This window comes from Gadus chalcogrammus, chromosome 21, assembly GCF_026213295.1.
Source record: "Gadus chalcogrammus isolate NIFS_2021 chromosome 21, NIFS_Gcha_1.0, whole genome shotgun sequence".
Lineage (NCBI taxonomy): Eukaryota > Metazoa > Chordata > Actinopteri > Gadiformes > Gadidae > Gadus > Gadus chalcogrammus.
In genome coordinates this window covers 5,819,682-5,844,677 of record NC_079432.1, presented here as the reverse complement: position 1 = coordinate 5,844,677, position 24,996 = coordinate 5,819,682, and the positions used below count along the sequence as shown (strand labels likewise).

Genomic DNA, 24,996 nt, shown 5'->3' with positions numbered 1-24,996 from the left:
TACCGGTAGAAGCGGTTCTCAAGCCGCTGGCGTATGCTGCTGAGGTCGGTGACGTAGGCCACCACGGTGCAATAGGACGGGTAGGCCTGCAGGTCCACGGGGAAGGCGAAGGGCGCCGCCACGTCTGGAGGTGGAAGAGAAAGGAGCCGAATGGAAGAGGGTTGGAAAGGGAACATGTAATGCACAAGCAAGCGCTGTGAAGAGTCCCTTCGAAAAAAGGTCAAAGAGGGGGATGATACAATGCGATGAAGGTCTGCAACTGCTACATATCAGGCGCTGGTTGATGCACGTAAAGATACTCAAAGATCTTCTGAACAGACTTTCGGTGTATAGATGTTCTGAACAGATATTATGAACAGATATTCATAGATATTCGATTTACAGATTTTCTGAATAGATATATTCTTAGAATTTATAGATATTCTGAACAGGTTTCAGGCGAACATATATTGTGCACATTGGAGCCATGTTTGAGCTCTGTGGGCCTCATTAATAAATCCCTCCCATACTGGTTCACCCGCATACAATTCAGCATTTCAGTGAAACTAAAGCCAGGCAGATGGCCCCTCCCGTTACCGGCCACTAGAGGGAGCATGGATGTTTCTTTGACGTTGCAGTGCACAATGTACGATTACATCACTTCAGAGCGATATCAGTCATTAGAGGCAATTTCTGGTGCAATACGTGTCGATATGATTCGTCTCAGTAAAACGCTACTTTGGCAGGCTCAAGTTGACACGGTGAGTGAGGAATAAAATATAATACCTCAACATTAACCAAACAAAAGTAAGTCAAATACGTAGTAAATGTAAAAAAAAAGTTACACAACACTAAGGCTCAACAAACCGAATAGCGCTGAGGATCAAGTTGTTATTATCAAGTCAGTTGTTATATATATTTAGTATTATATAAGTTATCTCTTTGAGCAGGAAACAGAAGGGTATATATTCAGCATTATCTATTGTATCTCTTGATGTCTCATGCCGATGGTGTCGGAGCTGAGGGGGCCGGGGCGACGCGCCCTGGTGACCCACCGAGAGTGACGAGCTGGTCGATGGCTTTGATGATGCGCTCGCACTCGTCGGCGCGGCCGCGGGCGCCCCACTCGCCCTCCAGGGGCACGTAGAGCAGCTCCTGCTGCTCCTCCTCCGCCAGGGGCACGCTCAGACCCAGCTCGTCTGGGAAGGAGGCTGGGGAGAGGGAGGGAGGAGGTGGGGGAGGGAGGGAGGAGGAGGAGAGGGAGGGGGTGGGGAGAGGGAGGGAGGAGGTAAGAGAGGGAGGGGGGAGAGGGAGGGAGGAGGGGGGGGAGGTGGAGGAGGTGGAGGAGGGAGGGAGGGAGGGAGGAGGTAATAGAGGGAGGGAGGAGGGGGGAGAGGGAGGAGGAGAGGGAGGGAGGAGGTGGGAGAGGGAGGGAGGAGGAGAGGGAGGGGGGGGGGAGGAGAGGGAGGGAGTGGGGGAGGAGAGGGAGGGAGTGGGGGAGGGAGGGAGGAGGTGGGAGAGGGAGGGAGGAGGGGGGAGAGGGAGGGAGGAGGTGGGGGAGGAGGTGAGTGAGGAGGTGGGGGAGGGAGGGAGGGAGGAAGTGGGCGAGAGAGGGAGGAGGGGGGAGAGGGAGGGAGGAAGTGGGGGAGGGAGGGAGGAGGAGAGGGAGGGAGGAGGGGGGAGGGAGGGAGGAGGAGAGGGAGGGAGGGGGTGGTGGAGGGAGGAGGGGGGGTGGGAGGGAGGAGGAGAGGGAGGAGGTGGGAGAGGGAGGGAGGAGGGGGAGAGGGCGGGAGGAGGGGGGAGAGGGAGGGAGGAGGGGGAGAGGGCGGGAGGAGGGGGAGAGGGAGGGAGGAGGGGGGAGAGGGATGTAGACAAGGAGAAAGGGAGAGTGGTGGAGAGAGGGATGGATGGGGTAAGGGAGGGACAGAAAATAGGGAGAACAATTAAGAAGATGTTTGTAGTTGACATTGTTGACAACCGTGTGTGTGTGTGTGGGGAGTTGTGCCCACGCGTGTGTGAGTGCTGTTTGTAATGCATCATCATTGAAACTCACCCTCATTCGGAATGGGCTCCATGTCCCAGGGACTCATCTTCTCAGTATCCCCGTTGTCCCAGCTGGATGAAAACAAACACATTACACTAACATCCAACACACACACACATAGCAGAATCGCGTTTTACTACCTTCCCTCTCCAGTATGAAGTATTGACTGCATGGTGCAGTGAACCGACTCACAGATTCCAAAAGACATCGATACAATGACAATTATTCATTTTTCGTTATGGAGTGCAATAATAAAAATATATGGGACACAAACATTGTAAAAATGTAAACCGCTGAAGGCCATTTTAATCTATAAATTGTGTGAAATGCAATCGTTTTCGTTGGGTTATCTCTGCAGTTGGCTGGGTGTTTTAATATTTGATCATGAAAAAAATGACATCTCCTAAAAACTCATATGCAGTTCCATTTCTGATTCAATTCCAGAATTTATTAGAATAATATTCTTATTTTATCATGGTTAGTTAATTTACGTTGCACTCGTTGCAAAATAATATTCTGGTTTTATTGAATCACTTAAACCGTCGAGTGACTATTTGTCACTGCGTACTTCCTTGCTGTAGTGAAGAAATTACCCTCAAACAGATTTGCGAGGCCTTAAAATGAAAATAGTTTAAAGGCCGTTTATGTAGTCTTCAAATCAGGTTCCAGGTTTTGATATATAGATGTCCTGTCTTCATTCATCGACACTGTTCTTTGTCAGGCTAGGGGTGGGGGTGGGGGGGGCGTGGGGCGTGGGGCAGGCCTACCAGACGTTGTAGCACTGGAACAGGCTGTCAGGGTACTGGGACTGGAAGGGCTCCTGGCTTTCGATGGTCCCGAACCACCAGGCGTCGTCGATCACCGACCTGAAGCGGTCCCCTGCGCACACACCACACGCCATGTTGAGAACCGTCCGTGCAGTCAGCTAGCTGCTGCAGCTAACCATACAGTCGTCCAGCCACTGTAGCTATCCATACAGTCACCTAACTACTGTAGCTATCGTCACGGTACCGTAACTATCCATACAGTCGCCTAGCTACTGTAGCTATCGTCACGGTACCGTAACTATCCATACAGTCGCCTAGCTACTGTAGCTATCGTCACGGTACCGTAACTATCCATACAGTCGCCTAGCTACTGTAGCTATCGTCACGGTACTGTAACTATACATACAGTCACCTAACTACTGTAGCTATCGTCACGGTACCACAACTATCCATACAGTCGCCTAGCTACTGTAGCTATCGTCAAGCTACCGTACCTATACATACAGTCACCTAGCTACTGTTAGCATCCATAGTCACCTAGCTACTTTAGCTATCTATACAGTCAGCTAGCTGCTTTAGATATCCATACAGTCATCGAGCTACATCGTATCTATGTTTTTATCCTTTTATCTATCGATCTATCCAGCCATTATCTATGTATCTGATATTTGATATATTTTAATATTTGGTCATTCAGACAGAATTGTAATTAGGTGGTACACGATTGATGCAGTTCCAAGTAAAACTAATAACTAAGATAATATGGCAGTAAACGGGCAAAGACAGAATCTGATCCTTTGGGGTATAACCCGCTCGAGAGCAGGACTGAACACCGAGTCAACAGTGTTTGCAGTTACACGCGTTCCTTCAATGTGGACGTGGGTGAAATGTGCTGTCTGCTCTTGAAGGCGGCGCTCCTGGTGACCTCCCGGTCGCTCTGACTGCTTCATCACAGTCACGGTGGATTCTGGGGCCGCCGAGACGTGGGACTTATTTTGGATTCAACACACAAGCTCAAAAGCCGAGTTTGAGCTCGGTGTGACTCCGTTCAGAACGAGAGCGAGGGAGAGAGAGAGAGAGAGAGAGCGAGAGCGAGGGACTGCGAGGCTCACCTATACTCCACTGACGCTCTCGGCCGTTGTCAAACTGCTGCCGGAGAACCAGGAAATCGATGACGTCTGGCATGTCGTGGTACCTGAAACGAGACACACACGCGCGCACAAACACACACACACACACACACACACACACACACACACATTAGACCCAGTCCACAGACGGTCTATGCACCTTAAAGAATTTGTTCCGGAAGCTTGAAGCAGCTTGACGTCGAGGCTTGACTGGGATAAGGGCTTGGTCTCTATGCCTTTACGGAAGAGAAGGGTCTCAAGAGAGGAGGGATGAAATGCAGCACGGGACCGCAGCTCGGAATCGAACCTGGATCACTACGAGGCGTGTGGCCTGAGTGGCTGTCGCCTTAGTGCGTTGAGCCTAAAAGCCGCCAACAAGGGCTGGTTGATGATTTAAAAAAGGCAGCTCACGGACATGGGCAGGTTGTCTCGATAAACACATTCTGCAACCAAGGATTTACCTTTTCATCTCTTTTTTGTGAAGGAGTTACAGTGGATCCACTCACTACAACGCTAAACCATTGATACATATTCGGTCCTAAAGCTACTGCAGTGGAGGAGGAAAAAAAAGACAGCGAGCATCACTTGATCAATAGCGTTTTTGAAGAGCAGATGTCACGTTGAAGTGCGTCTTTAAAAGCAGCCGAGGCGAAGGGAGCAGTCTTGATCACTGAGCCAGAGAAAGATAAAGTGCAATGTTGTGGAAATAACGGCCATGCAAATGGGTCTCTGGGGCACGTCGCTTGAACCATGCGGTGGAGTCGAGACTACAGTACATATCTGGACGACGCCGGTCAAATAAGACACATGGAAGTAGAGCCAAAAAAAAGGCAAGTCGATATCGCAATTATGTATTGAAGATATCTATATAACCAAACCGTTATTTTTGGGATTATCTTTTGATTCTGGGATGAGTGTTTGAACGATATCATCATGTCTGAACAGGAGCCAGCTTAATATTGGTGAGTTAATGCTGTAGTTCTAATGTCGACCTTCATGTCTTGACTTTGCAGTTAAATTGGTGTTTATTTATTAATTGCTCCGTTTGATGGATTGCTATTTAAAGTGTAGAAATTTACAGAGCAGTAAAGTATAATAGCTGATTGGCTAGGGTGTTTGATCCCAAGCCGTAAGGGTCTGGGTTCGATGCCCAATGTCCTGCAGGCATACAAGAGAAAGGCCTGTAACTGTAAGGCAATGTAACAGTAGGCATATCTGAGCTTCAACCCCTACAGGCTCACAACTGATTTCCTCCTGAGTCGCTTTGAATAAAAGTGTCTGTAAAAATACTAAAGCGCATCTCCATGGGGTGGTGGTGTGAGAGGGGGTCCTTACTTCATGGAGAAGGACCCTCCGGTCAGTTTGCCCGTGTCGGGGTCCAGGAAGGAGAGTTTCAGGCAGCACAGCGTGGGCAACCCCACTTCGTATTTGATGCCCACTATCTTCATCAGCTCCTGTTCCTGAAGAGCACAAGAAAGAATCGCTTAAATTAAATGATTCAGCCTAAAGGATTTCACACAGTTCTCCCCTTTATAGCGCTGTCACCCTAGTTTATAGATTGCCTCAGGCTTACACACACATATATATAAATACATATATACACCCACATAAAATCATGACAGATAAATATGTATATATACCGTTTTTATATATATAAAACAGAGATGGGTGTTCAAAGCCCAAACCAGGAACAAGGATGTTCTGCAAAAAATATTCCTATCAATTCCAACTTTGGAGGATATTTGCAGACTGGAGTGTAAATGAAAGTGACGATGCTATCATTAGACATCACTCCTTCTGTTCAATTCCAAACATGTCAATCTCCTGAAGGCGCCGTCCCAAAATATATGAATCCCTTCAAAAGATAAACTCTATGGAAATAGAACAACTCCAGATCGTCAGCTAATCAAAAGGTGTAGGGTTAATCATCCAGAGTAAAGCTCTACATGTAAAACTGCCAAATGTTGACAGGTATCGTAATAATAAATCATAATTGATTCAGACTGCACCATGAGATATCTGGATATCTGTAATTACATCTGGATATGGCAACGACGTCAATGAGGCCGACTGAGAGAATCTATTGTGGTGGGGGGGGCCAGCTAGCTTACCCGAAGTTCCATCTTATGCCAGGGTTGCTTTTTGGGATTTATACTGTAGATCTTCTTCTTTCTCGCCATCTCCACGTACGCCTCATGGCCTTGTCTGAAGTAGTACAGCTGCATACGCACACAGACACACACAGACACACACAGACACACACACACACACACACACACACACACACACACACACACACACACACACACACGCACACACACACACACACACGGTTAAAATTAAACCAAATTTAACAATCAATGTGAGCCAATTTTACATTAAAACAGTTGATGAGAAAATGTCATATGGCCATGAACAGTAAAACTAATACTGTATACAACTGTGAATATACATAATTCATTTATTTTATTTTTCACTGTATTTTTGTTGTGTGTTTCGTAAAAAATATTAAAAGGAGCACTATATGACATCTACCTCGTCTCCCATCTGCGGTATGTAAGGACACCGCCTGGGAACCGTGTCCGTGATCCAGGGAGAGGGAAGCCACTCCTCCAGAGTTAGCCCCGCCTCCTGTAACTCTGCCCTCTGTACAAGGGAACAACACGGAACAGATTCAATGAATACTTGCAGTGGGATTTCCCCCCAGCAATTGAGACCAAAATATCAGCTCTTTATGTCAGCTATTTTATTCTTTGCCTCTTATTAACACAAAAAAATGTTATTGCGTTCTATTTGAAATGTTTGGTTTTATTTTTATATGGTTCAATGTATTTTTTGTAGAGCTGTCAGTTAAACGCGTTATTAACGGCGTTAACGCAAACCAATTTTAACGGCATTAAAATTGTTATCGCGCGATTAACGCAATTATTATATTTAAAAAAAAAGAAATAATAATAATCTTTTTTTTTTCTTTGGCTCAAAACAAAGAAGCAGTAGCCGGACTGCTATGTTCAAATGACATTTGTTCAAAGCAGTCGTTTAATTGCACTATAGGCTCTTTTTTTGTATCGTCCTGTTTTGATCAGTATATGCCAATGTTGTTATCAATAAAAAATCATTTGCACAAGGCAAGCCGATGCACTTCACCATGTTGATAAGAGAATTAAAATGAGAAGCATAGAAAAATAATTTGTGATTAATCGTGAGTTAACTATGACATTAATGCGATTAATCACGATTAAATATTTTAATCGCTTGACAGCTCTAACTTTTTGTAAACTCAGCAACATTGGAAAAAATACTAAATAAATGTACAGTAAACCTGAAAAGCTAAATTGATGAATTCACTAATCGGCAACGACGCCAGCCTCATGAAGTCCACACCCAATCAGGCCCGTACGGACTCACCTTGCGTTTCTCCTTGGGCTGCTTCTTCTTCGGTACAGCGCCATCTTTGTCGGCCTTGTCCTTCTTGCGGTCCTTCTTGCCGTCCCTCTTCTTCTCGCCGCCGTCCTCCTCGGAGCTGCTGCTCTTCTTCTTCACCCTCACGCTCTTCTTGGGCGGCTCCAGGTTGATCCCGGCGTCGGCCGTCCAGTCCGAGTAGTCGCTGGAGTAGTCGCTGTGAAGAATCCCCCCCGGAGGAACCACGCGGTCAGACTGTTGTGTTCCGTGGTTGTGTGTGGTTGTGTGTGTGTGTGTGTGTGTGTGTGTGTGTGTGTGTGTGTGTGTGTGTGTGTGTGTGTGTGTGTGTGTGTGTGTGTGTGTGTGTGTGTGTGTGTGTGTGTGTGTGTGTGTGTGTGTGTTGGGGTCAGTTTGGTGCAGATTTTTATATTTTATGGGCTGGAGGGGTGCCTTTTTTCTTTTTCTTTTTTTTTAAAATTATTATTATAAAAATATATAAATATAAAGAAAGAAAGAACCAACAATAATCAAGTGCGATAGCCAGTAATCGATTTAACTGGGCTGTTCTGTTCTATTATCGCGTAACGTTCTATTAAGGCAGAAACGTAAGCCTTATTGAAGTGTGCGTCCCACCTGGAGCTACTGTGGTCGTCAGGCCAGGGTTCTTTTTTCTCCTCCTCCTTCTCTTCCTCTGAGGAGTGGCCGTTGACCTGTTGCACCTCCGGCTCTCCCTAAGGACCACACCCCGGGGTTACATCACACACCATCGTACTGATGACATCACACACCATCACACCATCGTACTGATGACATCACACACACCATCACAAGATTCTACTGTTTACATCACACATTCTACTGTTTACATCACACACCATCACAACATTCTGTTTACATCACACACCATCACAACATACAACTGTTTACATCACACACCATCGGAACATTCTAATGTTTACATGACACACCATCACAACATTTTATTTACATCACATCACACCACACCATTATACTCTGCTCAGGGATTTCTGCAGGTAAACTTTGAGCATTGGGAATCAAACCAAGTACCTTCTGCCTCAGAGTCGACCGGCAAAGCAACCTCACTATCCTGCTATCGCAAAGCCAACATGGTGCCACCAGTCACGTTTGATAGTTTCAACTCTAACTATATTTAATTGGCTGCTCTGAAAAAACTCCTACAACAAGTTTCAATCACTCTCTCGTTTCCATATCTATTAAGGACAAAAACAAAACAGGTTAATCAAAGAGACACAGTTGCCACGGTAACCCACCTCCATCTCCGATGTGCTGTCGTCGTCATCTGCAGCCTCCGCGCTCTGGCGGCTCGTCTCCTCCATGGCCGCACGCGTGTGGTAACCGTGGTTACCCTGACTCCGCCTCGCATCGTCACCCACACACTCGGAGGTCGGTGGTACCTGACGGGACGGAGTGAGGTGAAGCTTGTCAGTTGGTAATGTACTACTGCTACTAATGCTACTACCACTACCACTACCGCGGCTTCTAACATTACAGCTACCGCTACCACTACTCAGTCCCTCCAGAAAAATGTGGCATTTTTTAGTAATGTTGTGGCCAAAGATCCTTGATTATGCGGCACGTTTTCTTAAAAAGTGCGATGAAATATGCGCACATTTATGCAATTTTTTTGCTATGAAAATGCGGGAACTTGCACAATTTGCAGGGAACTTTTCGATGACGTTCACTTCGCGTAATTACGTCACTTCATAACGTTACCATGGCAACAGGGGGAAAATGGCTGCTCTTGTGTGAAGTAAACGCAACATTTTTCAACTTTCTACTAAGATATATGTGACTTTTTTGCAACGTAAAATCCGGGGATTATGAAATCATGCAAGCCCCGCATATTTTGCGCGGAAATCGGCAATTTATGCGGTGAAAGTGCGGCATATTGGAAAAAATGCGGCCCCCGCATGAATATGCAGACTTTGGCTGATTATGCGTTGAATTATGCAATCGCATAATCGCGTTTTTCTGGAGGGACTGACTACTACCACTACTACCATTACCGCTACCCCAACCACCACCACCACCACACTACTGTTACTTATTTCAAGATCCATAGAGGATCAGTGTGTGTGTGTGTAGCATGTGTGCGTTTCTGTGTGTGTTTCATTTACCCTGGTCTCCTTTGGTAAAGAGTGAATGGTTCGTCTCCGCCTCTCCGACCGATAGATGTTGATCTCCTCCTCTCCTTTGGCTTCCCGCCAGTTGATCTGCTTCCTACGCATCACAATTTGGACCTTTTTAAGCATGTTTTTCCAGAGGCAACCAAAACAGAATAAGGTAACCACATGTAGGCATGTCCGCCATATCTATGTTCTATGATGCAGCATGTATGTAATACGAAAAACTGTTTTCTCAAGATGTCGTGACAGCAGGTAAAAGAAACAACACAGCCAAAGTGTGTGTGTGAGTTTACATTGTGTGTGTGTGTGTGTGTATGTCTACGTATACGTGTGTCAGTGTGTTCATATATACGAGTGTGTGTGTGCGTGCCCCAGCAAGTTTGCATTTCTGCGTGCATGCATGTCCATCTATGCGTTTACGTGTGTGTGCGTGTGTTACCCGACGGTGGCGTCCTCCAGCTCGGGGACCAGCACCCTGCGGCTCCAGGCCACCAGGTCCCTCTCCGTGGCCATCTGGCTGCGGGGGGCGTTGCTGTGCATCTGCCGGACCCCCTCGATCTGCCCACTGCGCCGCAGACCCACGTTGGGCGGGGAGTGGACCTCGCTGGGGGAGCCCACCGACCCTGGGAGGGAGGGGGAGAGAGAGAGAGAGAGAAGGGGAGAGAGAGAGAGAGAGAGAGAAGGGGAGAGAGAGAGAGAGAGAGAGAGAGAGAGAGAGAGAGAGAGAGAGAGAGAGAGAGAGAGAGAGAGAGAGAGAGAGAGAGAGAGAGAGAGAGAGAGAGAGAGAGAGAGAGAGAGAGAGAGAGAGAGAGAGAGAGAGAGAGAGAGAGAGAGAGAAAGAGAAAGAGAGAGAGAGAACGTGGCAGGAGATGAGGAAGAGGGAGATAATGGAGCGGAGGCACAGGAGGGAGAGGAGGAAGAGGAGAAGGGAAAAGGGGAGAGGAGGAGAAAGAGAGGAGGGAGAGGTGAAAGAAAAAAGAGAATAAAGAGGGTGATGATTGGGGGGGAAGTATAAGCAAGGAGAAGAAGGGGAAACAAGCCATTGATTACAGGGTTGGGTTGCCTAAAATGGAGCGCTGTTATGCAAATGTTGACCTGATATAAAAAAAACTAAATTATTCGAATGATGTTTTTTCATGTTCTTATCTCCCAATGTTTAATGGGCCCGGGGGGGGAAATTATGAAGTGTTGGAAAACGAACAGCAATCCCACATTTTCTAAAACTATCTGAAATGTCAAGTGAATCTTTCACGATATGAGTTAACAAACTCTAAATGCACCTCCACTTGCGCATCGATAGTTGGCCTTTACTCACTCGAACGAATAGATGTAATCACATTTTCTGTTCACTTCTGCATTTACAGCAGCCATGACACGTCATAATACGTCTGTGAGTCATAATAATAGGGAATCCAACACACTGCTTCAAAACACACAACGCCTTAAAGCAGATTCCGAGCTGCCGTGTCTAAGGAAACCATCAATAAACCTGTAAGTCCCGACCTCAGAAACCAGGAAGAGTGAACCACTATTATATTACAGCTCCGTCTGACTGGCTGACATAGTGCTTATAACTAAATAGGGTACTGTGTTTATTAACCCTTTACCGGGGGTCATGCTAGCCATTACATACCGTTTAAAAAAAAAGGATGGGGAGGGGCAAAACATAAATATAATATTAACATAACTGTCCATGGGATTATACTTTGCTTTAGATAACCCTTAAACCAACAGATGGAACACTGCATTCATCCTGAATTAAGGACTTTTCCTTGCTCTGTTGAAATAACGTTTTGATTTATGATACAATGTCCCCCAATGAATTACCCTCTGTGAACTTAATCTTTAGTTCTGTGTTTTCACTGCTTGAATTATTCATATTTCATGCAGCTCCATCAGTCTTGCCAGAAAAAAATGTGTATGAATTAGATATATTGTGCAGCCAAGATCAACTCGCAGACAATCTCCCAAAAAAATAATTCAAGAGTTCTTGAACCAGCCCAGCATTCTCTGGTACACATGTGAACATCCATATAATCCATATTTTATATTAGGGCCGGGCGATTAATCGAATTTCGATCTCGATTTCGATTTTAGTGTCACACGATCACAAAACGAATATAAGTCAACCATTTTGAAATGTTTTGTAGAAAGTACAGCTGGATACACATATGTACATTATTTTGGATTTGAAAATTTTCTTGTGTTTTTGGGAGAGACCTGCTGAATAAATATATCATGTTTTCAAACTCAAAAATAATCGTTTGAACAAACGTGATTCCAATATTGACCAAAATAATCGGGATTACGATTTTTTCCATTATCGAGCAGCCCTATTTTATGTGATATGTTTATTGACAGAGGAGACTCTGAGCCCCTTCTGTCGAAACAAAGTAGTTGTCCTAGTCAAAAAGGTACAATTTGTACCAAGAAAGGCAAAAATCTGCACAGAAGAATAATTAAAACTAATTTGTTTTCTGTTACTGTTGAGAAACAGCGAACAGCTGTTCCACACTAATGAGTCTCACTAGCCTGTCGCTCTTGGAGACCCCATACATACTGTGCTACTGCCATATATGGGCAGTCACTTATAACTTCCCACTCACTTAAGCCAATGGGAACCTGAGATTCCTGCGTAACCCCCATTTCACTGCTAGATGTGGCCCTCCCTACCTGTTCATTTTAAGTCGAGGGCTGCTCTTTAACCTTTTGTAAAGGTGACATATTATATCACGTTGCTCATCTATCCGTCATGCATCTAGGTGGAAACGCCCACTACGGATGGGGCAGGTTTTCAAAATGGCTGTTAACAGCTAATAACGCTCACACCTGGTGGTCTAACGTGTCCCCTTTAACTCAACACCCGCTGTGGCGACTCAGGCGGCGCTCAGGTACCTCGGTTGGCCCTGCTACCGATGACCCCAGCGATGGTGAGGGGGGGGAGGGCGGCGGGGGTGGCGGCGGCGGCGGTGGTGGTGGTAGTGGTGTTGGTGGGGCTGTCGGAGGCGGCCGGCGGGTCGTGGGGGGTCCTCCGCTGGTCCTGTTCCTGCTGGAGCCTCTGGATCATGGTGTCCAGAGGACTGGAGCCGTCGACCGCCTGCTCACTGACCACCTGGTTCAGCCCTGGTGGGGGGACAAGAGGACTTAAGACCCTTTAAGGCACTGCCGGTTGTCTATACGTCTCGAGTCCTGCCCAGGCTCTGGACACGTGTATTCACTCATTGATCATGTATCATGTTCATGTACAAAATTTTATACAGATTCTATGTATAGAGATTCAGCGTACTTCATACTTTTGGATGCGTTTTCCATTGGTCGTAATTCCTCCACTTTACATTTTTAGGGAGCCTTTTAACCCTCTTTTATTTAAAGGTCGGGGTTTTCTGAAATAACCTTTAAAATAGATCCACTGAAACGTGTGAAACCAGTAACTGTTGACTGGATGAAAAACAGAGGCCGGTTTCTGCAGCACCAAGCCGCGATGGCCAGAGGAGCTCAAAGCCCTTAACCCTATCAGGAAATAAACCTCTTTCTGTGCGTGTGAGTGTGTGTGGAGTACAGGGACCATGGCATGCTACTTTGATCTATTTTCTAGTCTTATTCTCTTCCACTATAGTCATATCCACGATACACACACCCACACAAACGTATCCACCTACATACTAACACACAACACACACAACACACACACACACACACACACACTGCCCATGTCAAGAACCACAGGCAGGAAGGCAGCTAAGCGACCATGTGGGCCGGGATGAGGGGTAGGGGGTTACCTGAGGAGGTGACCCCCATCTGAGGGATGAGCTGCTCCTCGCGGCAGCTCTCGCGGCCGGGCACCAGCCGCTGGTAGCGGGTGGGGTGGGGGTTCCCGTCCACATCCACCAGGAAGGGCGGGGGCATGAGGTGGGGCGCCTGCTGCGTCTGCTCGTCCAGCACGTAGTTGTTGGCGTCGCGGATCAGCGGCCGGTAGTCGGTGTGGAAGAACATCTGGTCGGCGATCTGAGACACAGAGAGAGAGAGAGAGAGAGAGAGAGAGAGAGACAGAGAGAAAGAGAGACAGAGAGACAGAGAGGGGGGGAGAGAGAGAGACGGAGAGACAGAGAGAGAGAGTGAGAGTGAGACAGAGAGGGGGGGAGAGACAGAGAGACAGAGAGACAGAGAGACAGAGACAGAGAGAGAGAGAGAGAGAGAGAGAGGGGGGAGAGAGAGAGAGAGAGAGAGAGAGAGACAGAGAGGGGGGGAGAGACAGAGACAGAGACAGAGACAGAGAGAGACAGAGACAGAGGGGGAGAGGGGGAGAGGGGGAGAGAGAGAGAGAGAGAGTGAGACAGAGACAGAGACAGAGACAGAGAGAGAGAGAGAGGGGGAGAGGGGGAGAGAGAGAGAGTGAGACAGAGACAGAGAGAGAGAGAGAGAGAGAGAGAGAGAGAGAGAGAGAGAGAGAGAGAGAGAGAGAGACAGAGAGGGGGGGAGAGAGCGAGTGAGAGAGGGGGAGAGAGAGACAGAGACAGCGACAGAGAGGGGGAGAGAGAGAGAGAGAGAGAGTGAGACAGAGAGCCAGAGAGAGAGAGAGACAAGGAGAGAGAGGGACACAGAAAGACAGAGGGAGGGAGGGAGGAGGGGGTATTAGAGAAGGGCAGATGAAGGACAAGATGAAGAGAGAGAGCATGGGAGAGAGCAATAGCCAAAGAGAGCGAAAGACAACAGGATAAACAGAAGGGAGAGAGGTGATTTTTTAAACCGCAGGCCACGTCAACGTTGATTTATCTAACGACAAGGGGTGGGTGTGTACTTGTGTGTTTTTGTGTGTGCGCCCGCATGTGCGTGTGAGAGGGTAAGCAGAAAAAAATCATGTTGTCAAGTAGTGCCACATTATCCTTAATTGAGTCTCTCCAAAGGTGCAATATAGACCCAGAAATGTGTGATTTTGGTAAATGCATGGTCCCAATCCAACCACTGTGCTTACGTTGAACACTACTGTGAACACTAGGGGTGGAGAGGAAATTATTTACAGTATCGCAATACTTTACATGGCAATATTGTGTCGGCACCAAATATCAATTTACTTTTTGATTGCTTACATGGAACGATTTAAGAACAATAAGTTGAAATGCTTTTTCAATCCACTAGATGGTGCAGTCTTTTCTGGCGAGGTTAGAGGTCACGAATGGTATGAAGTTCATCAAAACAAAGAAAAAAGTAACCAGAGATGCGCCGGCCATCTACCAATCAAAATCTGGACTTCATTTGGAATCTAACGGTTATAATTCACAACATTGAATATATTATTGTTATCGGAACACAAAAGAATATCGCTTAATGCAAAATACTGAAACATTATTGTATCGTGACTTAAATATCGTGATAATATCGGTGTAGCGATATTGACGCTGCAGTTTCGGATCAGGATTTTGACTCCAGTTCCAAGCAGTTTCTTTGCAAATCTTTGATCTGAGACCCTAACGCCGCCCACTGGGGTTCCTCCACACTGGGGTTCCTCCACACTGGGGTTCCTCCACACTGGGGTTCCTCCACACTGTGGCCCCTCCCCGCTGTGGCCCCTCCCCACTGTGGCTCCTCCCCACAGTGGCTCCTCCCCACAGTGGCTCCTCCCCACAGTGGCTCCTCCCCGCTGAGGCTCCTCCCCACTGAGGCTCCTCCCCACTGAGGCTCCTCCCCACTGAGGCTCCTCCCCACTGAGGCTCCTCCCCACTGAGGCTCCTCCCCACTGGGGCTCCCCGCTGGGTCTGACCGGCGCGCCTCCTCGGGCCTTACCTTGTCGTACTTGCTGCTGGAGCCGAAGCCGAAGATGAGGAGGTGTCCGTGGGAGTCTGTGGCCGCAAAGTGCTGCCCGTCTGGGCTGCACTTGCAGTCGAACACGGCCCCGTGGCCCTGGCCCTCGATCTGGAGGGACGAGAGAACAGGGGTTTAATTTCTGTCGATTATACTCGCAACCACAGCCCTTCTATCTAAAATAGTCAACTAAATATGTTACGCATAATCTTCAAAATGTGAGGTGACGCACGTTATATAAAAAAGGTACTGTGCGCCTCCTAGGGATGGGAATCGAGAACCGGTTCTTGTTCAGAACCGGTGCCGAGTCAACCGATTCCTTGGAATCATTAGCAAGCCTGCTTAACGATTCCGCTTATCGGTTCCGGTCAAATGCGTCATGACGTCACACACACGCTGCTTTGTTTTGGTTCAGAACGCAGCAAACATGGCGCCGCCGAGGAAGAAGCGCATTGTGCGTTCACACCAAACGCGACGGGGCGACAAGATCCCATACAAAGTGAACGTAGAGACGCGTATCGGGCGAATGACAACTGTGTGACATGTGTAACATAACAGCCAATCAGCGTTCAACCGTCAAACTGAGTGCAGTGCAGTCCGGGGTGAACTGCAGCATGGAGGAGAAAGTGATTGTTGCAGTTTGCGACTCCCGGAGCTCTATATATAATAGTATATAATATATTATAATTGTATCTATAATATCACGGCCAACAGCTCTGTGCGCCTCCGGATGGCCGTAGCGTGGGGAGCTCTCATAGGGATTGGGCTTCTCGGGGTTTGTTTACCGGCGTTGCTATGGTTTCCGGTCTTGTGTGTTCCAACGGTGTATTAGGTAGGCCCATCTAATAAATCTCTGTCTAATCAATTCTTCATTTTGTTTATGTCAGTTGAATTTTGTTACAAGTTGAATGCAAATGGACACTGTTAGCATTCCAAAAGGCACAAGCTCTTACTTGACTGTTTTCAGTCTGTGTTTTTAGTTTTATGGCACATAATGATGGCATTTGGGCTTAAAAAAGCCAAACATATATTTTTGGTCTTGACCAATTGATTTGAAAATGTACAATTTCCTAATACTAGACGCACTTCTGATCAGATATTAGAGAGATTTAATAAAAACAAACACATTTGTACTTATTTTCTCACCCAATGAGAATCGATAAGAGAATCGATAAGGAATCGGATCGATAAGCAGAATCGGAATCGTGAAATTCTTATCAATTCCCATCCCTAGCGCCTCCGTCATCCTCGAGCCATTAATATGTTTTAGCAGTCATCGATTGACCCTAGCTACTGTAAACAGACACTCCGGTTGTTAACGTTAACCCCTGTGGGCACATCACGGGCACGTTGGGGACGGGGACCAGGAAGGAACAGCTGGTGAGAACAGCCCAGAGCAGAGAGGGAGAGGACCAGCCCGACAGGGCCTGGCCAAAGCAGGCAGTATGCTGCTCTGCCAATGTGGGTCAAACGCAGAGCAGAGGAAAGGCAGGGAGAAACCGCTGGTGATTAATAGACACTGTGAACCCGCCGGCCGACTCCCGGCGGGCCGGCCAACCAGGTGGCCCGCTGGTTCCGAGGCTGGAATCAATCCGTTGCCAGAGAAACGGAACCAGGAAGTGTAAGACAATGACTTTGGTCAGTGATACACACACACACACACACACACTCGCAGGCATGTACCACTACGCACGCACACAACAACTTTGCCAAAAGCCAACGGTGGCTTTGTGTCACATGAATGCATGCATGCACACTCATAAACACCCTCTCTCTCAGGAACACTCGGCCAATTCTTTCCTCCCACACACACTTCCCCACACACACACACACTTCCCCACACACACACACACACACACACACACACACACACACACACACACACACACACACACACACACACACACACACACACACACACACACACACACACACACACACAGTAAACAAGGTGTCGGGTGAAGATGAGCGGGAGGAAGTGGGGTGCGGGAGGAAGTGGGGTGGGGGTGGGGGCGGGGCCTCACCATGTTGAAGTAGGAGCGGATCTTCACGCCCCTCGCCAGGTCCCACACGATGCAGTTGCCGTCGTGGCCCGCCGAGAAGAGGATCCGGGGGTCGAAGGGGTGCGGCTCCAGCACAAACACCTCGTCCTCGTGACCCTGGACGCCACAAACAAAGCAAACTAATAAAATGGCCGAAAAAGTGTGAGGACCAGACAGCCGACGACGGGACCGCTGACGCGGTCTGTGAACACCCGAGCCGCGAGGGAGAGACGGAGTTGGGGGGGGTGAGCGTGTGTGTGTGTGATTGAGCGAGCGAGCGAGTGAGTGAGACCTCTGCTAGTGTCGGAGAGAACTGGCGTTGACCCACGTGTACTTTGTGTGAACCCAGAACCTGGTAACCTACGGCTAAGAACAGACAGCACTAGTGTATTAGGAGTTAGTGTTATTAACTGACAAATAGACTGCGGTTAGTCGGGTAAGGGAACACTGCATGTATTCATCAGGTGTGAATTGTCCCGTTTCTATCACGATTCACCTATCAACGATTGAAATGCACAACGATTCTCGATGCTTCTGGACGGGTCAAATTTTCTGGCTACTGTTTCATAAATTAAAATCAGCCGATAAATATGAAGTGCCCTTTTATTCGGAAAGGGCTACAACTCAACAGTCTATAGGATAAAAAACCTTTGCCTTAAAATTATCCGTGTGACCCAACTTAGTTGGTCAAGGATAATAAAAAAAAACATAAATCCTTCTGAAGTGCATTACAAGAGGGTTGTTTGTTATCTATAAAATAAGGTTTTCACATAACAGCTCTAACACAACCTGGTCACATCTGGAATCAATGTTGACCAATGATTGAATGACTTCAATAATGTTGTAAATAAAATCCCATCCTAGGGTTTTTCAGGCATCCTATAAATACAATTCATATCATGTAGATATGTAATTTGATCAAGATTTGAAGTAGGATATACTGTATAATTAAATAATCCAAAATAGACTTCGCCTTAGCCTTTGCTGAAACTATAATAGGTTAGTTTGCCAACTGCTAGCGGCTGGCCTGTGTAGGGGGATTTCAAGATATGTACTCTTTCAACTACAGTGACCTGATGCTGGTATCTTAAGAGGTGATCCCCGGTAGTGGTCCTGTGTGTCTAGCAGTGTTAACCTGCCTAGGAGACTGGCAGCAGAACCGCTCTCTGCAGCCATTATTGGGTCAATAATCCTACTCAAACGTCTAACTACATAGTGAAACAACAAAAGCTATTACAGCAATCACAAACAATTATGAATAATTTTTTCATGCAGGCCTGATTACATTCCCAAACCCCCGATTATGTTCTGTCACTGCATCGACGCAGTCGTTCACTTCTGCATCGCGAGCTTGCATCGCAGCTTATAATTGAGAAACCACACCTCTAGTTTGCATGCAACCTGCATCTGGATAGTTAAGAAAACAGTACTTATTCATTCCTTTTTGTTTAATCAATGTATGTCAATGTATTATTTTGTCGGGGTTTAAAGTGTGCTCAATTCTGACTTGGACTTGGACTTGTTAATGCATTGTAATTACATGCATAAGTCCTATTCTGGTTTAAGATCCGTTGAATGTGAATGCGTTCAGAAGTCAAGAGTAAAAAAGGGTTACAAGTGTTGAATATAAAATGGGCGTCGCTAGTTCTGGCGGGACACACATCAGCCGACAGCTAACACGGTCCAATCAAACGCACATACACGGACAGGCTGTCAATTTGAAGACCTTCCATCTCAAACACTCGCTCTGCAACGTCGAGTGTGCTGAGCTGAATATCGCTCACCCTTGTCAGAAGTGACGTTCCTGTCGGAGACTAAATCTAACTTCATGTCTGTCTGTCGGCGTCCATACACATGTGGGCAGGAGTAATGCGAGTGTAAGAACATCAAACTCCGAAACCACGTACCATGAGAACGTGGACCAGGTTCCCGGTGGTGGAGTTCCACACCTTGATGGTGAGGTTGTTGGCGGCGGTGATGACTGTGCCGTCATGGCGATCCCACGCTACCATGGTAACCTTCAGCTTGGTCACCTTGTCTTCCAGCGGGGGAGGGTTGTACTTCCTGTGGGAACGCGCAGGGAGTTGGTTGGAATACAAAAAAAAAAAAAAAGGATATGTGGGACACTTGAACTAGCTTGTCGCTTTGAATTCCAGGCCACATCTGTGGTCCATTATCTGAATATCTGTAACAGAATAACGGAATATCTGTCCATGAATCGATTTCATAGCACAGATTTAGACAAAGTTATATTATGTAGGTCTACAGGTTGAGACCTCTGTGGTTTTCTACAGTTTTATGAAATTAAACAGCTAATAAATCAATAGACAAGAAGACAAATGCTTCCGCAAACAATCTCTATGCAAAACATTAGGATGGCGGATCTGTCCTACAACCTATTGTTTAGGTTAAAAAAGCACTTTCCGTCTACTTTTCAATAGGGCTTTCTTGCAAACCTCAGACTATTTAATTTCAACCTGTTCTCCAGACAGAGTTGGGACGGCCTAGCGTAATAAAGCCCAGCCGCGTTGAGAGTCTGAGACCACGTCCACCAAGCAGAGAGCCACGTGAGTGTGCTTCAGTGGGTCGCTGGGTGGACATACCCGGGTAATTTGGTCTGCATGTCCAGCAGAATGCTCTTCCAGCCCTGAGGCTGCAGCTGCCAGATCCGTGCCGTTCCATCTCTGCTGCCACTCACGAACCTACCACCACACACACACACACACACACACACACACACACAGGCATGCAGTCACACACACACACAAACCGACACACACAGGCATGCAGACCAACAAACACACCCACAGAAAGACAAACACACAAACAGAATAATACATTAGATAAACAGAATTTTTTTAGGATTCCCTAAGAGGGCCTGTGAAGCCTGTCTCCTTCTACCTTCCTTAGCTCAGCTGTACACACCAAGTATAAACACAAACATGAATACTGTCCAACTGTAAATACAAGAGGCTTGCAGCTCCACACCCCTCTCTCTCTCTCTCTCTCTCTCTCTCTCTCTCTCTCTCTCTCTCTCTCTCTCTCTCTCTCTCTCTCTCTCTCTCTCTCTCTCTCTCTCTCTCTCTCTCTCTCTCTCTCTCTCTCTCTCTCTCTCTCTCTCTCTCTCTCTCTCTCTCTCTCTCTCTCTCTCTCTCTCAGCATGTTTTCTGCAAACACCTCACACAATCCTTTACCAACAAGCATCGGTGTGAGACGTCAAGTGCAAGTGTGTGTGTCTATACATGTAGGTGACATGAGAACAGGTAGTGTGGTGTCTTGCGGACAACAGCAAGTCACATTACAATACCCTTGCAGTTCTCTCCCTCCCTCACTAAACACACTCACACAACCACCCCCATACCGGAACACACACACAAACACTTCACCTGTCACTGCCGTTGGAAAACTGGATACTGTCCACTTTATCCTGGAGGAAAAAAACAGGGGAACCAAATTAAAGTCATTGTACCGAACCTCCATAGTAAATATTGTCAAACAAGGCTTTCCATTTTGTTGGCATTACCAAGAGGCAATGCAAAGTCGTCTTTTATTCAGGAACAAGGAGATGGAAACCATCAGGCAGGCAGACAGAAAGACAGTTGGAGAAATAGGCAGAGATACACACAGACTCACTGTGTGAGACTCCAGTTCGGAAATCTTCTCTGGCTGTCCCGATCCAAAGTAGTACACCCTTATAATGTGATCGGTGCTTCCTGTGGCTAGAAACATACCACCTAGACACACATACACACATACACAAGGGTGAGCACACAGGAAAAAAAAAACACACACATACAAATACACACACACACACGAAAACACACCTACACAAACACGCACACACACAAGCGTGAGTACACGAAAACACACATGCACACACATACAAACCCACACAAACATAGAGCACATGAAATCAACACAGAATATAATAGATGTAAAAAAAAAAACATTCATCACGTTTAAATAACAATTTATCGCCTCCTCCTTTATCCCCTAAGGGGCCTTGTTCCTATGGCACAGCTCTAGCTGTAGATAATTGAGGTACTTCGTCAGCTTGATATAATACGTGCAGAAAACCCGTTTCGGAAACAGCTTGCTAAATAAATGTTTCACTTAAATTAGTCATTCTCCGGGTTACCTTTTAAAACGAGTTACTCATTGCCCTCCATTCCTTCGCACTCAGCCTGTATTGCTGCCTACTACTAAACTCGATACTAGAACACAAATCCTTCAGGGAAAGATTCTTCACTGCTCACTTGGCTAAAGATCAGTCACAGGCCTGCATATTTGCACTTTTATATATGCACAGTTTACCCTCAATAGACTTTAGTCACGTATATGCTTTACACACATGGACATACTGTATATGCATAGACTAAAAGTAGGTTGTGTTTACCTGCACTGAAGGAGGAGCAGATCATTTGCACGCCAGGTCGGGAACGCTCTGTGAACTTACTGGGTCTATGACTAAACACACACACGTACACGCACACACACACACACACACACACACACACACGCACACACACATATAAGAGTTTGAATTGAAAATCAGTCAGCTTGTATTTTGAGTGCAGTTTTGTATTCCCAACGTCAACGTGGTGTGAACTAAATGTGACAAAATGGTTAATTGCAAACAAGTATGTACTGTGTATATGGCTGTGTGCGTACCTGTGTGTGTGTGCGCGTACCTGTGTGTGTGTGTGTGTGTGTGTGTATATGGCTGTGTGCGTACCTGTGTGTGCGCGTACCTGTGTGTGTGTGTGCGCGTACCTGTGTGTGCGCGTACCTGTGTGTGTGTGTGTGTGTGTGTGTGTGTGTGTGTGTGTGTGTGTGTGTGTGTGTGTGTGTGTGTGTGTGTGTGTGTGTGTGTGTGTGTGTGTGTGCGTACCTGTGTGTGCGCGTACCTGTGTGTGCGCGTTCCATGTGTGTGCGCGTACCTGTGTGTGTGTGCGCGTACCTGTGTGTGTGTGTGTGTGCGCGTACCTGTGTGTGTGTGTGTGTGCGCGTACCTGTGTGTGTGTGTGTGTGTGTGTGTGTGTGTGTGTGTGTGTGTGTGTGTGTGTGTGTGTGTGTGTGTGTGTGTGTGTGTGTGTGTGTGTGTGTGTGTGTGCCTGTGCGTGTGCGTGTGCTACTCACCAGAACTTGAGTGTGCGTGCGTCCCACTGCCAGAAGCAGATGGTGCCGTCCGCTCCAGTAGAGGACAGGTAGCGCTTGGAGCCGCTACAGAGAGGAGAGAACTGCAACGCAGCCAATTAGAGAAGAGGATGTTAGTGTGGCAGCCAATCAATAGACGACACTAGGAGATGATGACTGTGTAAAAAAAAGAACATGAAAATAACCAAAATACCCATTTGGAGACACAAAATTCTCTGCCACATTAATTCAGGCCTACCAGACCCATATAATAATCAACAACTTGAATTTTAAACAACTCGAAAAATGCAAACTTCTGCATTAAATTAAACCATATTACATTAACTTAGTCAGAGTCAAGGATATACACTTTCTGCATAGTTCTTCATACACGTGCAGAACCGATACATAAACACATGTGCATACACTCAGCGGACCAAAGCACTGGTACACAACACACACACACACATCCATCCCTTTCTAAATGGTTGATACACACACACACACACACACACACACACACACACACACACACACACACACACACACACACACACCTGTCTAAATGGTTGACAAACACACACACACATACATCCCTGTTTAAATGGTTAATAAACACACACACACAAACTCACACATAAATCCCTATCTAAATGGCTACACAACACACACACACACACACACACACACACACACATACTACATCCCTGTTTAAATGGTTAATAAACACACACACGCACACACACACACACACACATAAATCCCTATCTAAATGGCTAACACACACAGCCCCACCCACCTGCAGGGAGGTGATGGAGGCGGCGTGACCCTCCAGCACGGCCAGCGGGGCACAGGTCTGCAGGCACCACACCCGGATGGTCTTGTCGCAGGAGCCGGCGGCCAGCATGGTGTTCTCGTAGCTGACCGCCATGTCCGAGATCTCAGCCGCGTGGCCCCGCAGCGTGGCCAGCAGCCGGCCGTCGTCCGTCCCCCAGATCTTCACCAGGCAGTCGTCAGAGCCCTGGGGAAGAGGCAGTGAGTGGGTGAGTGAGTGAGTGAGTGAGTGAGTGAGTGAGTGAGTGAGTGAGTGAGTGAGTGAGTGAGTGAGTGAGTGAGTGAGTGAGTGAGTGAGTGAGTGAGTGAGTGAGTGAGTGAGTGAGTGAGTGAGTGAGTCATTCATATATTTTATTTGACCATTTTGATATAAAATATTGTGAGGGAGACGCCAGGGAGGAGTGAGGGGAGTGGTAGGTCTGGCAACCTGCTGGCTCCATCCCCCAGGCCATACATGGACTTCCTCCAGTTAACGAGGCAGGCCTGAGGGCCGTTAAGATGGAGTGCTTGCAGCTAAAAGGGAGAGCAGGCTACCACAAGCCGGAGCTAGGGCTAGCAAGATACAAAGGACTGGATTATAAAAGGAGTTGGATGACCCTTTTCCCACCCTGGTTGTGTTTACGAGGTGAATAAACCATCCTAAGTTGAACCTGCTTGGTGAGTTGTGTCAGTATCGTCTATTCAACTTGGTGGCGTGGAAACCCCACATCCACAGGCCCGCTACAATATGAACAGCACTCTGTGTCATACGTTACAATACATAATTAGTCAGGGATGACACAATAAAGCCCGAAGGCTCATTTCCATTGTGGTCCTTGAAAGAAGGAAGGTGGAGGAAGAGGAGGAGGAGGAGGAGGAGGAGGAGGAGGAGGAGGAGGAGGAGGAGGAGGAGGAGGAGGAGGAGGAGGAGGATAACATTATGATCCATATCCGTAGATCATGTTATTCAGGATGGACATGACCCAGGGCAGGGTTCGCGTACGAGGACAAAAGTAAAGATTTGAGACTGAATTACGCTCTCTTTCTGAATGGGTTTGACACCGATGACGTGTTGGAATCTGAAGCGCCAAATTGCTTTTGGCCAATGCAACTGCAAAAATGTAATTCTTGAGAGACAAGACAAGATGTAAACACTAAAGAAACTCAGAGAAAACACGACGTTTCAAGAGGAATTTACAGACTTCACGGCAATAGTAGTTTGACAATGAAGATTCTTTCTTGTGTACACGGCGGCTGTAGATTTTTTAAATACTGTGAAAGCTTTAGCAAAGATGTTTTAAAACACATCCACACTTTCTTCCAGTTTACTGTACCCAAAACAACTGTGTGCAAATTTGAGATTTAAAAGCAGGACTCGTGGGAAAATGGAAAAGAGGATTAGAATGAAGGAGTCAAAGTCGGTCAGCCTGAGTCACCAGAACACAGGTCCTTATAAGGTCATGTCCGTTATTTGAGGTTTGCAGCGGGGATAAAAACCTAAACCAGGCACAAATTCTTCTTATTGTTGTTCGGATATCTTTTCTACAAATCTATTATTTTCCACACAGAATTGCTGACAAAAGTAAATGTGCAGAAGTGTTTTTCCCGTTCACCAATCTTACAAGACTGTTAGAGAGGACTGTTGGAATTAAGGACTTTAAGGATTTAGTGGTGTCCTTGTTTGACATTGGCAGCCATTCACACTGGAGTACACAA

At 46.8% G+C, this 24,996-nt stretch overlaps 1 protein-coding gene across 1 annotated transcript in view; it reads right to left on the bottom strand.

The window, feature by feature from the left end:
- The window catches only part of phip (pleckstrin homology domain interacting protein), a 41,287-nt gene that overhangs the window by 5,634 nt on the left and 10,657 nt on the right, over positions 1 to 24,996 (bottom strand). Inside the window, exons 8-31 of the mRNA XM_056581896.1 lie at positions 23,267 to 23,488; positions 22,471 to 22,571; positions 21,728 to 21,798; positions 20,965 to 21,065; positions 20,718 to 20,758; positions 19,935 to 20,033; positions 19,239 to 19,395; positions 17,314 to 17,448; positions 15,272 to 15,400; positions 13,270 to 13,495; positions 12,386 to 12,613; positions 9,930 to 10,113; positions 9,482 to 9,584; positions 8,615 to 8,758; positions 7,956 to 8,053; positions 7,329 to 7,539; positions 6,456 to 6,566; positions 6,032 to 6,139; positions 5,256 to 5,380; positions 3,903 to 3,985; positions 2,791 to 2,902; positions 2,033 to 2,094; positions 1,035 to 1,190; positions 4 to 124 (exon numbers count right to left, since the gene is read on the bottom strand). Coding sequence (XP_056437871.1) covers positions 4 to 124; positions 1,035 to 1,190; positions 2,033 to 2,094; positions 2,791 to 2,902; positions 3,903 to 3,985; positions 5,256 to 5,380; positions 6,032 to 6,139; positions 6,456 to 6,566; positions 7,329 to 7,539; positions 7,956 to 8,053; positions 8,615 to 8,758; positions 9,482 to 9,584; positions 9,930 to 10,113; positions 12,386 to 12,613; positions 13,270 to 13,495; positions 15,272 to 15,400; positions 17,314 to 17,448; positions 19,239 to 19,395; positions 19,935 to 20,033; positions 20,718 to 20,758; positions 20,965 to 21,065; positions 21,728 to 21,798; positions 22,471 to 22,571; positions 23,267 to 23,488 — 3,128 coding nt within the window. The remainder of the gene's footprint in view (positions 1 to 3; positions 125 to 1,034; positions 1,191 to 2,032; positions 2,095 to 2,790; positions 2,903 to 3,902; positions 3,986 to 5,255; positions 5,381 to 6,031; positions 6,140 to 6,455; positions 6,567 to 7,328; positions 7,540 to 7,955; positions 8,054 to 8,614; positions 8,759 to 9,481; positions 9,585 to 9,929; positions 10,114 to 12,385; positions 12,614 to 13,269; positions 13,496 to 15,271; positions 15,401 to 17,313; positions 17,449 to 19,238; positions 19,396 to 19,934; positions 20,034 to 20,717; positions 20,759 to 20,964; positions 21,066 to 21,727; positions 21,799 to 22,470; positions 22,572 to 23,266; positions 23,489 to 24,996) is intronic.